This window comes from Canis aureus, chromosome 32, assembly GCF_053574225.1.
Source record: "Canis aureus isolate CA01 chromosome 32, VMU_Caureus_v.1.0, whole genome shotgun sequence".
Taxonomy (NCBI): domain Eukaryota; kingdom Metazoa; phylum Chordata; class Mammalia; order Carnivora; family Canidae; genus Canis; species Canis aureus.
The window spans coordinates 20,194,271-20,208,139 of NC_135642.1; the positions used below are offsets into that span (position 1 = coordinate 20,194,271).

Consider the following 13,869-nt stretch of genomic DNA (forward strand, 5'->3'; position numbering starts at 1 on the left):
GCTCCATGATGCAGATTGCAGGTCAATTAGGTTGGGGAAGTGGTCTTTGTCTGTCTCTTTAGAGTTTGGGGGGAGCTGACTTGAAGACTGTGCTTCTGCCCTCACTAAGCACCTCAGATATTTTTAGAGCTATGTGTTCCAATTACTAGCCTTCTTCAGGTTTATTAGATTATGTTCTCTCCAATGCACACAGATGGAGGAGTCTACCTTTGTTCTTTTTAATTTTTTATGATACATACTTGTAAGTGCTTGTGGCATATTCTTTGATTGGTTCTAGATTTTATTAGGTTTTTCAGATTTACTTTTGAGAACCTTCCTCACTGTTGTTTCTCTGTAGCATTGGATTTTAAAAAAAAAGATTTTATTTATTTATTTGAGAGAGAGAAAGAGATAACAAGACAGCTTGAGCAATGGGGAGAAGAAGAAACAGGCTCCCCTCTGATCAGAGAGCCCAAAGTGGGGTTCGACCCCAGGACCCTGAGATCATGGCCTGACCTAAAGGTAGATGCTTAACCCCACATTGGATCTTTTAAATATTTTAACTCCTTTTTTTTTTTTTTTTTTTTTTCCTTCCCTGCATTACTTACTGGAACTTCTTTTAGCCTGAACCATCATTAGGGTCAGATGCATTTGCTGTGTGCATTTTGGGAATTGGCCCTTATTGTCCTCAGGCAACTTTTCAGGAAGTAAAAAAATGCAAAAGTGACTAATCTCTTTGGGTTATATCCCTTTGAGTTAGAGATGTGAAGAAGAATAGCCTCTTTTTTCTTTTCTTTTCTTTTTTTTTTTTTTGGACACTCCAAAGTGTCTACAAGTTAGAGCTTGGTCATCAGCCATGTTACAACACAAAGCAAGTCTACATCAGTCTCTTTTAGGCTTACCTTGATCCTATTTCATGAAGAGTTTCTCTTACCTGGCTGGGGTCTACCTAATAGGTTTGCCAGCATGGGGAATAATTTGAAAATAGTTCCAGGTAAGAACCCAGGTATTTGGAAAGTTTAGATGGAGAAATATTACAGTGGGAGAAAAATAGGGAGAATATTTGATATAAAGAAAAGTCAGAGGAGCCATTAATATTTTCACCTTATCTAGATATATTAGAGCCATAAAGAAAACCACACACTCAATAATAAAGGACAGAGTACAAAGGTGTATGGAAATCCAGGACTACTTGTAGCTGAGTTGTTATTGGCCTTGGACCTGAAAGTGACCTTGGCCCAGAAGGGTCTGACCTCATTCTTCTTCCCTCACACATTTAACTTCCCTTTTTCCTACCAGAGCTTTGTGTTGGAAGAACCTAATGGGAAGCAGGATGCGGTGGGAGCCTCTTGATATCGTTCATGATGGGAAGCCTCCTGGGCCAGATAGCAGGATGAAGGTGGGTGGACAGAAGACCTAGAGGGGCAAATAGCTGACTGGCACACTAGTTTTACACTTTCTTTTGAAGGACTTGGTCACTTGAAGATAATATCAATATTGTGAGCTCTTTGAGGGAAGACACTGGCCTTCCCACACTTATCTGTGGAACACTATTTAAAGGATTGTTGAGTAAATGAATGGGGCTGTTCACTTCCTTCCTTTCTCTTGACTTGCACTTGGGGTGGCCAACAATAGCTGGATAATGCTCTTGGCTAAGGTCTTGTGTTCTGAATAGCAAGGCTTCTTATAGTCATGGCTAACTAACTCAAAGAGATTAACACTTCCTGCTTATGTAATTATTCTACTTTTAACAATCGCATTAATAAAATTGCTAAGCAAAGATAGAATTTACTGTATTAATATCTTGAGTCTTTGTTTTATTGTTTTTATAAACATCCAGATTTACGTAGGCAACATGTTCATGAATCTATAGCCCTTCTCAGTGACTTTTTTTTTTTTTTAAGATTTATTTATTTATTCTAGAAAGAGGGAGACAGAGAAATAGCATGTGAGACTGGTAGGGAGGGGCAGAGGGAGAAGAAGACCAGCAGACTCCCTGCTGAGCAGGGAACCCAATGCAAGGCTCCATCCCATGACCCTGAGATCATGACCTGAACCAAAATCCAGAGTCAGACGCTTAACTCACTGAGCTACCCAGGCACCCCCTTTCTCAGCAACTATTAAATCTAGCCCTGTTATTTCTCCTTTTACCCATGCCCCACTGGCCAGCAGATAGTCAAGCTGTTTCATTTGGGAACTCATGTGACTTTTGATTCTTTCCGAGGCTGCTTCCACAAAACACACAAAGGGATAAATTAGCTTCATTAACTATCTTCAGTAGCTTTAAAAGGAAGTCAATGAATAATGCTGGGTTTCTCGTAACTGTCCAGAGAGCAGGAAAATAGAAACAAGTTTATTAGCCCTAAATTTTGGAAAAGTTCCTCATGCTATCAAATTGTCATCCCTAATGATTCTCAGATATTAGTATTTTGCGGAAAAGGATAGAGCTAAATGCTGCAGGTGACAAGCTTGGAGGCACCTGGGGTTCTTGAAGTATTCAGGTGTAAGGGCAGAAGAAAATACATTGGTGGGAAGGAGAATGAGTCCCTTTTCACATAGAGCTCTGCTATTCTTGCCTCCGGGTTCTCAGGGCTGTGTGTATGTGGTGTGGGGAGATAGAAAAAATGGGGGAACCTCAGAATACTATAAACAACCAGGAAAAAGATGACTTTATCCTTTGTTAAATTAAGTTGGATCCTCAAATTCTATTTGATCTTTCTTTGGAGTTCCAATAGGTTTCTTCACATACACTTTGCTAATAATGTATTTTTGACAGATTATTCTTTTTCTCATGAAATCTCTTGCTATTTTACATTCTTCAAATGTGAATAGAGTATTGATTATAACTCTTGGAAGACTTTTTTATAGTTCTATTTCCAGGGTCCCCAGAGACAGAATAGGCATGGCTAGCTCACCTGAATCCCTCACCTCACCCAGAATGATAGGCATTTATGCTCCCATTTACACCCCCTGCTGGTAAAGTCACTCCATTAACGTGTTTCTGAGTTTAGGTCATGACATCTCTGGCTGAGGCTATGGACCTACAGAAGAAACATGCCATTTTCTCCCCTTAATCAGGATTTGAGATTTAAAAAAATTTGTTTCTAATTTCTTCACATGTCATTTTATTTATTTATTTTAAAGATTTTATTTATTTATTCATGAGAGACACACACAGAGAGAGAGAGAGAGAGAGAGGCAGAGACACAGGCAGAGGGAGAAGTAGGCTCCATGCAGGGAGCCCGACGTGGGACTCAATCCTGGGACTCCAGGATCAGGCCCTGGGCTGAAGGTGGCGCTAAACCCCTGAGCCACCCAGGCTGCCCCACATGTCATTTTAGATTTGATCTTTTTGCGTTTGGTATGGGGGTGAAAGGCTAGAGCCACTGGAAAAGTTGCTTGTAGGCCTGCAGTTGAAGTTTCTACTACAAGCATGTTTTGTTTGGCAGGCAGGGACTCCTCCCCACAATAATCCCATAGCTAGAGAGGTGAGTATTTTTCTCTGTAGTATGGATGGGGGGTTATATAGCAGAGTGATTAAGAGTATAGGCTCTGAAGTTTAGTTAGACTAAACTGCTTCAAATGGAGCACACACTCTCCTATTTGTCTCAGGCTCTATTACAGACTATTGTTGAATTAGTTCTCCTGGGGGCATCCAGAATCTTTCACATTCTATCTTTTCCTAAACACTTTTAAAAATGTTCTGTATTCCAGAATAATTATACCTGTCTTTACTTTTGACTTGGGACTGAGTTACTTGTGTAAATCAAATGATTCCTTTTTTTATTATGTACAGATAATAAAATTAACAACTGTATAGTTCTTTAGAGCTTATGAGGTATTTTTATTTAACTCACTGGATTATCACAATAATCGCATAGCTAGAGAGGTGAGTATTTTTCTCTGTATTATGGATGGGGGGTTATATAGCAGGGTGATTAAGAGTATAGGCTCTGAAGTTAGACAATTTGAGATTGAATTTCTGGTTTCATAATTACTAGCTTAGCCTTAGCTAATAAACCCACTTGTTTCCTCATCTGTAAAATGAGTATATACTACCTATCTTATAGGGTCATTATAAGAAGTAAATAATTCATACAAAGTAATTAAACACTGCCTGGCATATAGTAAGTGCTCAATAAATCTTAACTGCAAAACTGTCATCCTCATTATTAGTAATAGTATATGAAGAAATGGAAACTCGGAAAAATGAAGAAATCTAAGATCACAACAACTAGTTGGCAGGAGCGCTGGGGCTTTAACCAAGGTTTGAAGGTGTTTGGTACTTTTTTCCTCCATATTTACTACTGATTTCCTCATGCACCCTGGAGAGACTGTAAAGTGAATCATCTTTTTTTTCATTTTTCAGCTTCCTTATCTTCATTTTCTTTTGTTTCCTCACGTTTAGAACTCTTGAGTATTGTCTGTCCAGTCATGGGAACTATCTGTCAGAATTCAGCAAGGTGTAGGGATGTTCACATCCCTACAGGATGAACTCTCATCCCTGCAGGTGGACTCTCCTTGACACAGAGCTATTAGGAGATTCTGGGGTCCCCCCAAATTCTGTCCAGAAATAGTCTGGAAAAATCAACATCCTGTTTAAAGTAAAAGGATCCTATTGTTGCCACATGGAAGACATTTTTAAAAACAATAAATAAGCATATATTTCTCAGTGCATTAGTTCTTTCCTCTTAAAGGGGAGAATACTTAACTTCTAGTGATCTCATTTGTCATTTCACATCCCTTTGAGGTAGTGAAAAAAGGGGTTATATTATCTTCAAGGGTGTGGGACCAGGAGAGGAGTAACGAAGTCCAGTGTGAAAAGAACATAGGCTATGGAGTCAGGCAGATGAGATTCAATGGGCTCTTCCATTTTCTGTTATGAATTCAAGTACCATTTTCCTCATCTGTGTAAGGAGGATAAGCAGAGGAGATACTGCTCATAAAAGAGACCATGCTAGGTACTTTTTTTTCTTTAAGATTTTATTTATTTATTCATGAGAGACACAGAGAGAGAAAGGTAGAGACGTAGGCAGAGGGAGAAGTAGGCTCCAGGCAGGGAGCCCGATGTGGGACTTGATCCTGAGACTGCGGATCATGCCCTGAGCCAGGGGCAGGTGCTCAACCGCTGAGCCACCCAGGCATCCCTAGGTACTTAATGTGTAAAAGTGACTGCTACTGATATTGGGGACATGAATTTTAACATTGGCTGAGGGTGACAGAGAGACTCAGGTGTCATCATTCTTAACTCGGTGCTGTGTGGACTTCTTCATATTGTTTCTCTACATTTTAAAATCTAGCTGTTTTGATCTTTTATTTGGTGCTTTGTTTTTAAATATACCTATTATGGGCAGGTCACTGGCTCTGTGTATTTAGCAAGGCCATGCACAATGCCCAATACGTCAAAGTCCCAAGTTTACCTCATGTCCCAAGTTAATGTTAGTGAATCCACATGACCAACAAGGAGTATGATACAGAATCTCTCAGATGGTATTGGGGCAGCGATTCTCAGAAAGTAAAAGCAGCAGGTATTTATTATTTACAATGTTGCTCAGCATTGTGTAAGGTAGGGGACACAAAAGAGACACCAGACTTTTTGTGTCTTTTAAAAGACTAACAATTTTCCAGGGAAAACAGATGTGACCGAAACCTGACACAATTAAGTACAGTAATAAACACCATGTGATTCAGTCGCATTAGGTAAGTGGGCTCTTGTAGGCTGGTGGGTAAGAAAACAAGTAAACTCACACTTAAAGCATGGTTTGATAAATACGAATAGAATAATATGCAAGGATGCAGAGGAGGTGCCATGTAGCGTGGGTTCCAAGGAGAGGCCATGCTTCAGTTGATCCTGATGAGGGGGGGATGCTGGAGAGAGAAGTATTGAGTGAGGAGGACTGAAAACCACATTTTGAAAGGCACTGAGAGATGAGAAAGTCTAAAGAATAGCATTTGTTCAGCATTCTTGATGGTCCGAACTTAGGTTTTCCAGAGTTATTGGTAGGAGAGCAGACTGGAGAAGTGGGCAAGGGATGTCATTAAAGACATTGTGTTTTTATGGATTAAAGACATTTTGAGAAGTATGAGCATCAGGTTGTTGGCAACCAAGCAGGCCAGAGATGATTATATCAGTGTTTCAGAATGATCACTCTGGGAAGATCTTCTAGTAGAAACAGGTAAGAAATAGTAAGGGCCTGAATCAAGTCTTAGGAGAGAGAAAAAATGAATGAACGAATGGTTGAATAAAAGAGTGAGTAAATGAATAACACTAACTCTAAGTGTTGTAGAAGTTCAGAGAATGGGGATGCCATAGTAGGAACAGTATTTGAGGAAGACTGTATGATGGAGAAAGATTTGAGTGGTCAGCCCAGTAACTTGCCCATACTAGGTGATTGGAAGTAATACTAGGTTGCACAAATGTGTGAGATGGTCAAGTAGACAAATTTAATTGGAAAAGAATGGTAGATAATATGATTTCATATGCAAATTAGTTGCACATTTTAGAAAGCTTTGAAATGCCAGATTGAGGAGCTTAAACTTATTTAATTAATCAGTAGAAAGCCACTGAAGATTCTTAAACACATATTTTGACATATTCGGTTTGGATTAGAACTGTGTGTGTTGAGCCTCTTCATCATGGTTGGAGGAAGATGTGTCTAGAGAAATGATGCCAGTTCTGATTCTTATATTTAATGGAAATGCGACAGAGACAACATTAATTTGGACTGGAAGATAAAGTTGAGATTTTTGGTGATACTAGTCTACAGAGGGTTGGAGCAAGTGGAAAGATGGAAGAAACTGCTTGCCTGATCAAGTCTTTTCTGGAGAGTGAATACAGGGCATGCACAGCCAATATCTCATTCCATCCCACTGCAAACATTAATTCATTATGCTATGTTTTCCTAGTGAATTCAGTGGTAGCTTAGAGTCCTTGTTAACACAATACTTCAGGCAACTTTTGTCAATTGACATTGGAATTCAAGCCTATCTGTCATACCTGAACTAAGAAATGAATAAGAAATTATGGCTGTACTCACAGTGCAAATCAATTTTTACTCTTTCAGGTGGAACTTGCAGAAATCTGTGCCAAGAGCGAGCGTTATATTGGCACTGAAGGAGGAGGGATGGACCAGTCCATATCATTTCTTGCAGAAGAAGGAACTGTAGGTGATATTGAGCTATTTGGAAATATCAACTAGGCAAAGTTCATATGGAGAGGAAGGCCTTGAGATCTTGCACATGATTGACTCTGGGCAGCTAATTCTATTAGATTCTATTCTAAATGGTATTGCTCAACTACTTTGTAATTCAGGGCTGCTACCAGTTCACCTATTCTGTTTCATGTTGATCACATCTTCCTTAGGCTTCCGGAATCATACCTCACATCTGTTTTTCTCTTGTGCCTAGTTTTTCTCCCTTCTATTTCTCTTATTAAGACGAGATTTCTCAATGCCCTAGTTATTAAGATTACCTTTCCTGCTCTTCTCCCAAATCACTTCATCTCATGGCATTTTCATAATCTCATGTTGGTTTTAAACCCAAATGTTAACTTCTCTTACCACATACATTCATAATCCCTCTTTTATAATTTACTTTTTGGGATCATTTTTCTCTGTCAACATTTTTGGGGCTTCCGTGGTGGGGAAAAGAATGTTGACAGTAAGCCAGGGGTGAATTCCTTAGCTGGATACCACTTCCCCTTGGCTATAACTCCCTTAGGCAGAGTAGAAGTTTTGGGTGTTGCCCATAAACTGTCTATTTCCAAAATAGAAACAGACATTTCTTTAAAATCTTTTCTTAGTTTTTCATCAGATTCTTACAGGCTTGGCTATTTTCCAAGAATACCTGGATTTCTTCTTATTAAGAATATTTATTGTTGATTCCTCCAAGCTAAAGACATGAACCATAAGGATATGTGGTTTAATGTTAAGAAAATACTCTGGGTGTTTTGGATGAGACCTGACAGGCAGACATGGTGGCAAGAGTCCTGATGTTAATGTAAGTTAGCTATAGAGTCTGAACAAAGTCAAAATTCTTTGAGCTTGCAAAGCACTTCATAATGTGGCTCCTGCTTTACCTCTCCATTCTACTCTCTCACCAACTCTCAACCCTCAAATTGAGCTCCAGCCAAATTTCAATAAAGCTCAATTAATACTTCATGGTTGTGTTTTTTCTTGTTGGTCTTTTTTTTTTTTTCTTTGCCTCTGAACTTGTGTATGTTCTTCTCTCTTTTTTGATATCCTATTTGGATCAAGAAATCCTTTGTCTGCCCTACTCTTGCTTATCCTTTAAGATAGTGTAGATTTCTCTTTTTTCAAAAGAGCCTGCACTAAGTGATTATATGCTTCAATGATGTTCTATAAAGCACCCTGCACTTTGCTACCTTCGTAATTTTGTCCATTTGATTGTCTTTCCTGCTAGATTGTAAGTTCTACGAGGGCAGGCACAGTGTCTTGTTCACTGTTGTAGCTCCAATGCCTACTATAATGCCTGGAAGTCAGTAAACAATATTTGAATTGAATGAGTGCATTTTTAGGAAAAATTTTTGCTAAGGTAAATAAATAGATAAATGATTAAACATTTTCTGGATTCTAATACCTTATATCTCACCTGTCATTTTTCTTTCAATAGGCCAAATTGATAGAATTTAGCCCTCTGAGGGCAACTGATGTGAAACTCCCAAGCGGAGCAATATTTGTGATTGCCAACAGTTGTGTGGAAATGAATAAGGCAGCCACTTCTCATTTCAATATCAGGGTGATGGAGTGTCGGCTGGCTGCAAAGGTATGAACTTGGCAAACCAGTGAAACTTGGAGTAGACTTTCTCTTATCCTTTTTCCTCTTATTTTTTTCTCTGCTACTTTGTCTCTTTCCCTGAAGTTTAGGGCATCATTCTGACTATAGCAGTATTCTAAATGAAGGTCTTTGGGAAGAGAGCAATTTGATTCCAAACTCAGGAGATAAATAAACCTATAAGTGTGCCCTGCAACCTCGAGGTATTTGGAAGCTATATGAACTTCACAGTTGAGTCTCCTAGGGCAGCACAGGGCAGAAGAAGATAGTTTATATCTGTGAAACATAGACCATGAATGAGGTAAGGGTGGAATAAGATAGCTGGAGGTGATATTGATGGGAAGTGACCATAACTGATTTTGTTTCCTCAACAAATGTGATGGTAGCCTCAACACCTGGTCCTCTCAGATGCACCATTTTTGTAGTGGGCCATCACTGGTCACTCTAAAAATAATAGGCTTGATATAATGCTCCTGTGCCCAAAAGACTTTTACATGTGTGTAAAGGACACACAAACCAGAAGGGAGTCTTGGCCATTCTCTGTTCTACAGTTTTTTTTTGTTTTTTTTTTTTTTTTTATTTATGATAGTCACAGAGAGAGAAAGAGAGGCAGAGACACAGGCAGAGAGAAGCAGGCTCCATGCACCGGGAGCCCGACGTGGGAATCGATCCTGGGTCTCCAGGATCGCGCCCTAGGCCAAAGGCAGGCGCCAAACCGCTGCGCCACCCAGGGATCCCTGTTCTACAGTTTAGAAGACCTTGGCTGATGAACCCTTAAATCTACTTAGGAAGTATTCATTGAATACCTATTATATGCCTAGAAGCATGAAGATATACAGAAGGATATAAGACCTAAGAATAGAGAGAGTAGAGTGGAGAGTTAAAAATAGAGGGTTGTGAAATAGGAAATGTTAGTTTGTGATCAGGTGATATGTAAGTTGGTGCTCCAAAAAGTGACACAGAAATGAAATGTTGTGGAGGATCCAGAAGGGTACATGGTATGACCAGAAAGGTGGAGAAAACAGGCTGGGAGCCGGGGAGTGGGTTCTGGCTTAGGAGCTGCACTATGCTTTCTCCTAGTTGAAATGATGGTTTAGAAATTTAAATCTGATCAGATAATTCCCCTGCTTGCCACCTTTCAAAACTTTTTTATTTCAACTTTTTTTTTTTATTGCCACCTTTTCAACTTTTTTATTTATAAAGAAAATAGTCCTTATCACTGCCTGGAGAGCCTTGCAAGATCTGTTGCCTGTGCACCTCATCCTTTAACTATCTTAGCTTCCCCTATTCCCATTACACTCCAGCCATAATGCTTGTTCCTACCCCAGGGACTTTGCACATGCCCAGAATGCTCTTCCCCTAGCTTTCTTTGAAGTCCAAGTCTAAATATCCCCCAGAGAAGACTTCCTTGACTTCCTTACTTCTAGATTAAGGTATATCTCCCTCATATTTCATAGCTCTTGAACTTCTCAGTTATGGAATTTATCACAATTGTTTAATATCTGTTTCCTCCTTTTCATTCAATTTTATCTGAGAGTCAGGGCTGCATCCATCTTGCTAACTCTTATATCTCTAATGTCTGGCATAGTGCTTAGGCTGAAATAGGCACAGGATAAACATTTGTTGAATAAATGAATGACTACTCCCCATGTTACCTGCCCTTTCATATTTATTTTGATCAATTTCACAATATTTTACAAGTGTATATTGGACTAGTTACTCTGGAGATATGTAGGTGTGGGCTTATCCCTTGGGACTGACTTGCCACTTCATCCTACTCCCACTCCCTGAAGTTGTGAAATTAGGGAGACTAGAGAGATGATGAGCCAGAAAAATAAAAGTTGGGTTTTTTTTTTCTGGAAAATTTTGGCATTAACATAAAAAGTCATTTAAATGTTTAAAATTGGAATCTACTCATTTAGATAATTTCAAAAAAATTATTAAAAGAAATGTTTTAATATTAAGCTCTTAACAGTATCTGATCAGTGCATATATGAGAAGCAGTGCAGTAAGCTTTTCAGTAGCAAGGCTTCAGTGAACGGTTTTTTCCTTTAGGACAGGAAGAGCTTCCTCTTTCAGGAGATGGAAGAAATTAGTGCCTTATTTGTTTGAGGGCTTATTCGTGCTGACTTTACTTTGAGATTGATGAGTAAGTGTTGCTTTCCTGAGGAGACTTCAAGCATGTACAATGTTTTCAAAGTTTTATCACGAAATGAGATATCCTCTATGAGATCTCTGGGTGAACTCAAGCAAGTATGAGATGTGAAATAGGTTCATGTTGTGACTACTCTCTTCCTGAGATGCAAGGAGAGAGAAAAATGCAGTTGTGGTGCCAAATCTCCAGTAAAAGTTATCAGAATGAGGAAATGGTCTGAGAGTTAACTGGAAAAAAGGCATCTCTTTTGGAAGTAGTCGTGTCTGAAAACCTTAATCCACTGCAGAACCTCTTCAAGAACAAGAGTTGATAGCTCCATATGAGGCTTTGAGGTACTCTGCTCAGGGAAATTGGCATCTGAATTTTGCTTTTTGCTGCACACTCCTCCCAATTGGGCATACTCTAAGTTTGTCTCTCTTTTAAAATACGGAAAAAAGAAAAGTGAAAGACTTTATCAAGATGGGAAAATGTTTTCTAAATCATGTGGCTACCAATCGCTAGAATCCAAGTGTATAATAAATAAAGATAAAAATAAGCTAAAGATAAAACTACTAATATGATCTTGATGTTAACCATACACTTTTGCCTAGGTGGGGCACCTGGGTGACTTAGTCAAGTGTCCGACTCTTGGTCTCAGCTCAAGTCTTGATCTCCAGGGTTGTGAGTTTAAAAATTGATTTAAAAATAAGTAAGTAAGTAAATAAACAAGGAAATATTAAAAAAAAGAATATACTTTTGCCTAGGAACATAGGCTGGAATTCTGCTAAGTATATTTTCCTTATAATATGGTTCTATTCTTTTATTTATATGTGAATGAATATAATATTTGTTTGGAAATGGTCTCTTAAGTTGAGAAATAAACCTCCCATGTAGGAGGTTAAGCATCTGCCTTCAGCTCACATCATGATCCCAGGGTCTTGGGATGGAGCCCCATATCAGGCTCCCTGCTCAGCAAGGGTCTGCTCCTCCCTCTCCCTCTGCCCGGCACACCCCCCCACTCCCCGCACATGTACTCTCTCTCTCTCAAATAAATAAATCTTAAAAACAAAAAAACAACAAAAAAAAACCTCCCATAAAAAAGGTAAGGAACATTGTCTTAATCTGGACAAACTTTCTGTTTTCAGAAAGTAAAAATGAAGTGTCAGGGCAGAAATGACTAATCAGAATAGTTCTGAAAATGAGACAGATCAGATGGGGCTCTACATGGCAAAACTGTAATGAAGGACACTTATTTTTCCACTCCTCCTACCTCTCCAAGATCCTTTTATGAAACTGAGTATCTTTTATATCTACTTAACACAAAGAAGTATGGTGAACCCGTGAAGATGGTTTTTCTTTGTTTTGCTTTAATGTCGATAGTGTCATCTCTATCCTCAAGTTTCCCTCCTGTCCCTCTTTCTCTTTCTCTCTCCTCCTCCTATTCCAGTAGTTTCCAAAAACTAATTGATGAAGATTCATTGAAATTCAGAGTCTTATAGAGCCATTTGAACTAAAATTAAAAACGTTTCAAAGCAAACTCAGTAGAGATTTATAATTTACTTACGTGATACTTTTAAGTGAAGCACATTTTTATGTTCTTAAATTAACAGTGGCCAAAAATCTTTAATGAGCACAATTTTTTCATACTTTACATACATTTAGTGGCTTAAACTTTTCCAGAAATGTTTTATGTTTATGAAAGAGAGTATCCCTTAATTATATTGAGGGATAAAATGTGTGATGCTGATAATGAGTATTATGGGAAGTCAAAAAGGGAAGAGAAATTATTCTATTGCTTTTGCATACCCTGAGCTCCTTGTGGCAACAAGTGAAGCAAAGAAGGAGAGAATTTCATGTGGTCCTTTGGCACTTCAAGGAAATTTTACAGTGTGATTCTTCATAGAGCCTGTTTGGTCAGGGCTGTCACTCGCCCAGTTTTCTTAGCTTCTGCCACTTAATGGTCAATATGGAATTTATTATCTGTCTAGTGACAGAATGTGAGAAGTGGGCATAATGTCAGGGCTTTGGCAGTTCCCTTGAATTTCGGTGGAAAAAACCTAAATCCCTAGGAATGTGGCCAGTTTTGCTCAGCACCATTGATTCAGTAGAGCAAACCCTGCCTAGACTCTAGTGCGGAATATTCCCACTAGAGGGAATGGAGGGTCCACGCCACAGGGTGGGGGACACTCATGTTGGGGAATACGGTCCATGTGTTTAGTGGGACCAGGTTATGGCAGCGCCTTCAGGGCTGCACTGAGGATCAACCAGGCTTGGTTCTGGAAGCAGTGGGTTGCTGCTAATGTTGTTAGAAAGGTATTTGGTATATTAACCTGGCAGCAGGAATTTTTGCCTTGGTGGTGGAGAAGTGAGGATGGGATAAAAAGGGAAGAATATGAGAAAAACTGTGACTGAGCCTATATACGGGGCTGAGTATAAGGCTCTCTAGGATTGGGTTTCTGTCCTCCTTTGGGCATGAAGCTTTCACCAGCTACTCTCCCAACTCCAGTTAGGCTAAATGTCCTTCTATGTGCTCTCACCACATCCTGTATTTTTCCATTATAGTAGTTTATCGCAATTGGGTTAAGTTCTTCACAGTGTGATTCTTCTTGAATACCTGCCTCCTCTGGTCGACTGAGCTCTCTGTGGTCAGGAGCTGCATGTGCTCTTCACTGTTGGGTGCCGAAGGCCTGGACAGTGGTGAACGTTCAGCAAACTCTCATCGAGTGCAGGAATGTGAGAATGGAGGAAAAGTGTTGATTTGATAAGCTGCAGTTTCAAGCTTAAATGGTGGGGTGGAAAGCATGGTGCTGCCACTGGTAGGTTTACAGAAGGTTGGGTGGAAAGTGACTGGAAAATGAGGGGCGGTGACACCTCCCCGTTGCGTTTTCACATGGGTGGTTAAGAGTACATCTGAAGAAAAAAAAAATAAATAAATAAAATAAAAATAAAAAATAAAAAAAAAA

At 39.3% G+C, this 13,869-nt stretch overlaps 1 protein-coding gene across 5 annotated transcripts in view; it reads left to right on the forward strand.

Annotated features, from left to right (window-relative positions):
• GALK2 (galactokinase 2) overlaps positions 1-13,869 on the forward strand; it is a 130,201-nt gene that overhangs the window by 72,627 nt on the left and 43,705 nt on the right. For 3 of the 5 annotated variants that reach the window (XM_077881050.1, XM_077881052.1, XM_077881049.1), the window contains exons 6-7: positions 7,044-7,142; positions 8,611-8,763. The exons of 1 other annotated variant lie outside the window; for it this stretch is intronic. In XM_077881050.1, the coding sequence (XP_077737176.1) occupies positions 7,044-7,142; positions 8,611-8,763 (252 nt within the window). The remainder of the gene's footprint in view (positions 1-7,043; positions 7,143-8,610; positions 8,764-13,869) is intronic. One more of the 5 variants, XM_077881051.1, reaches the window with a different exon arrangement.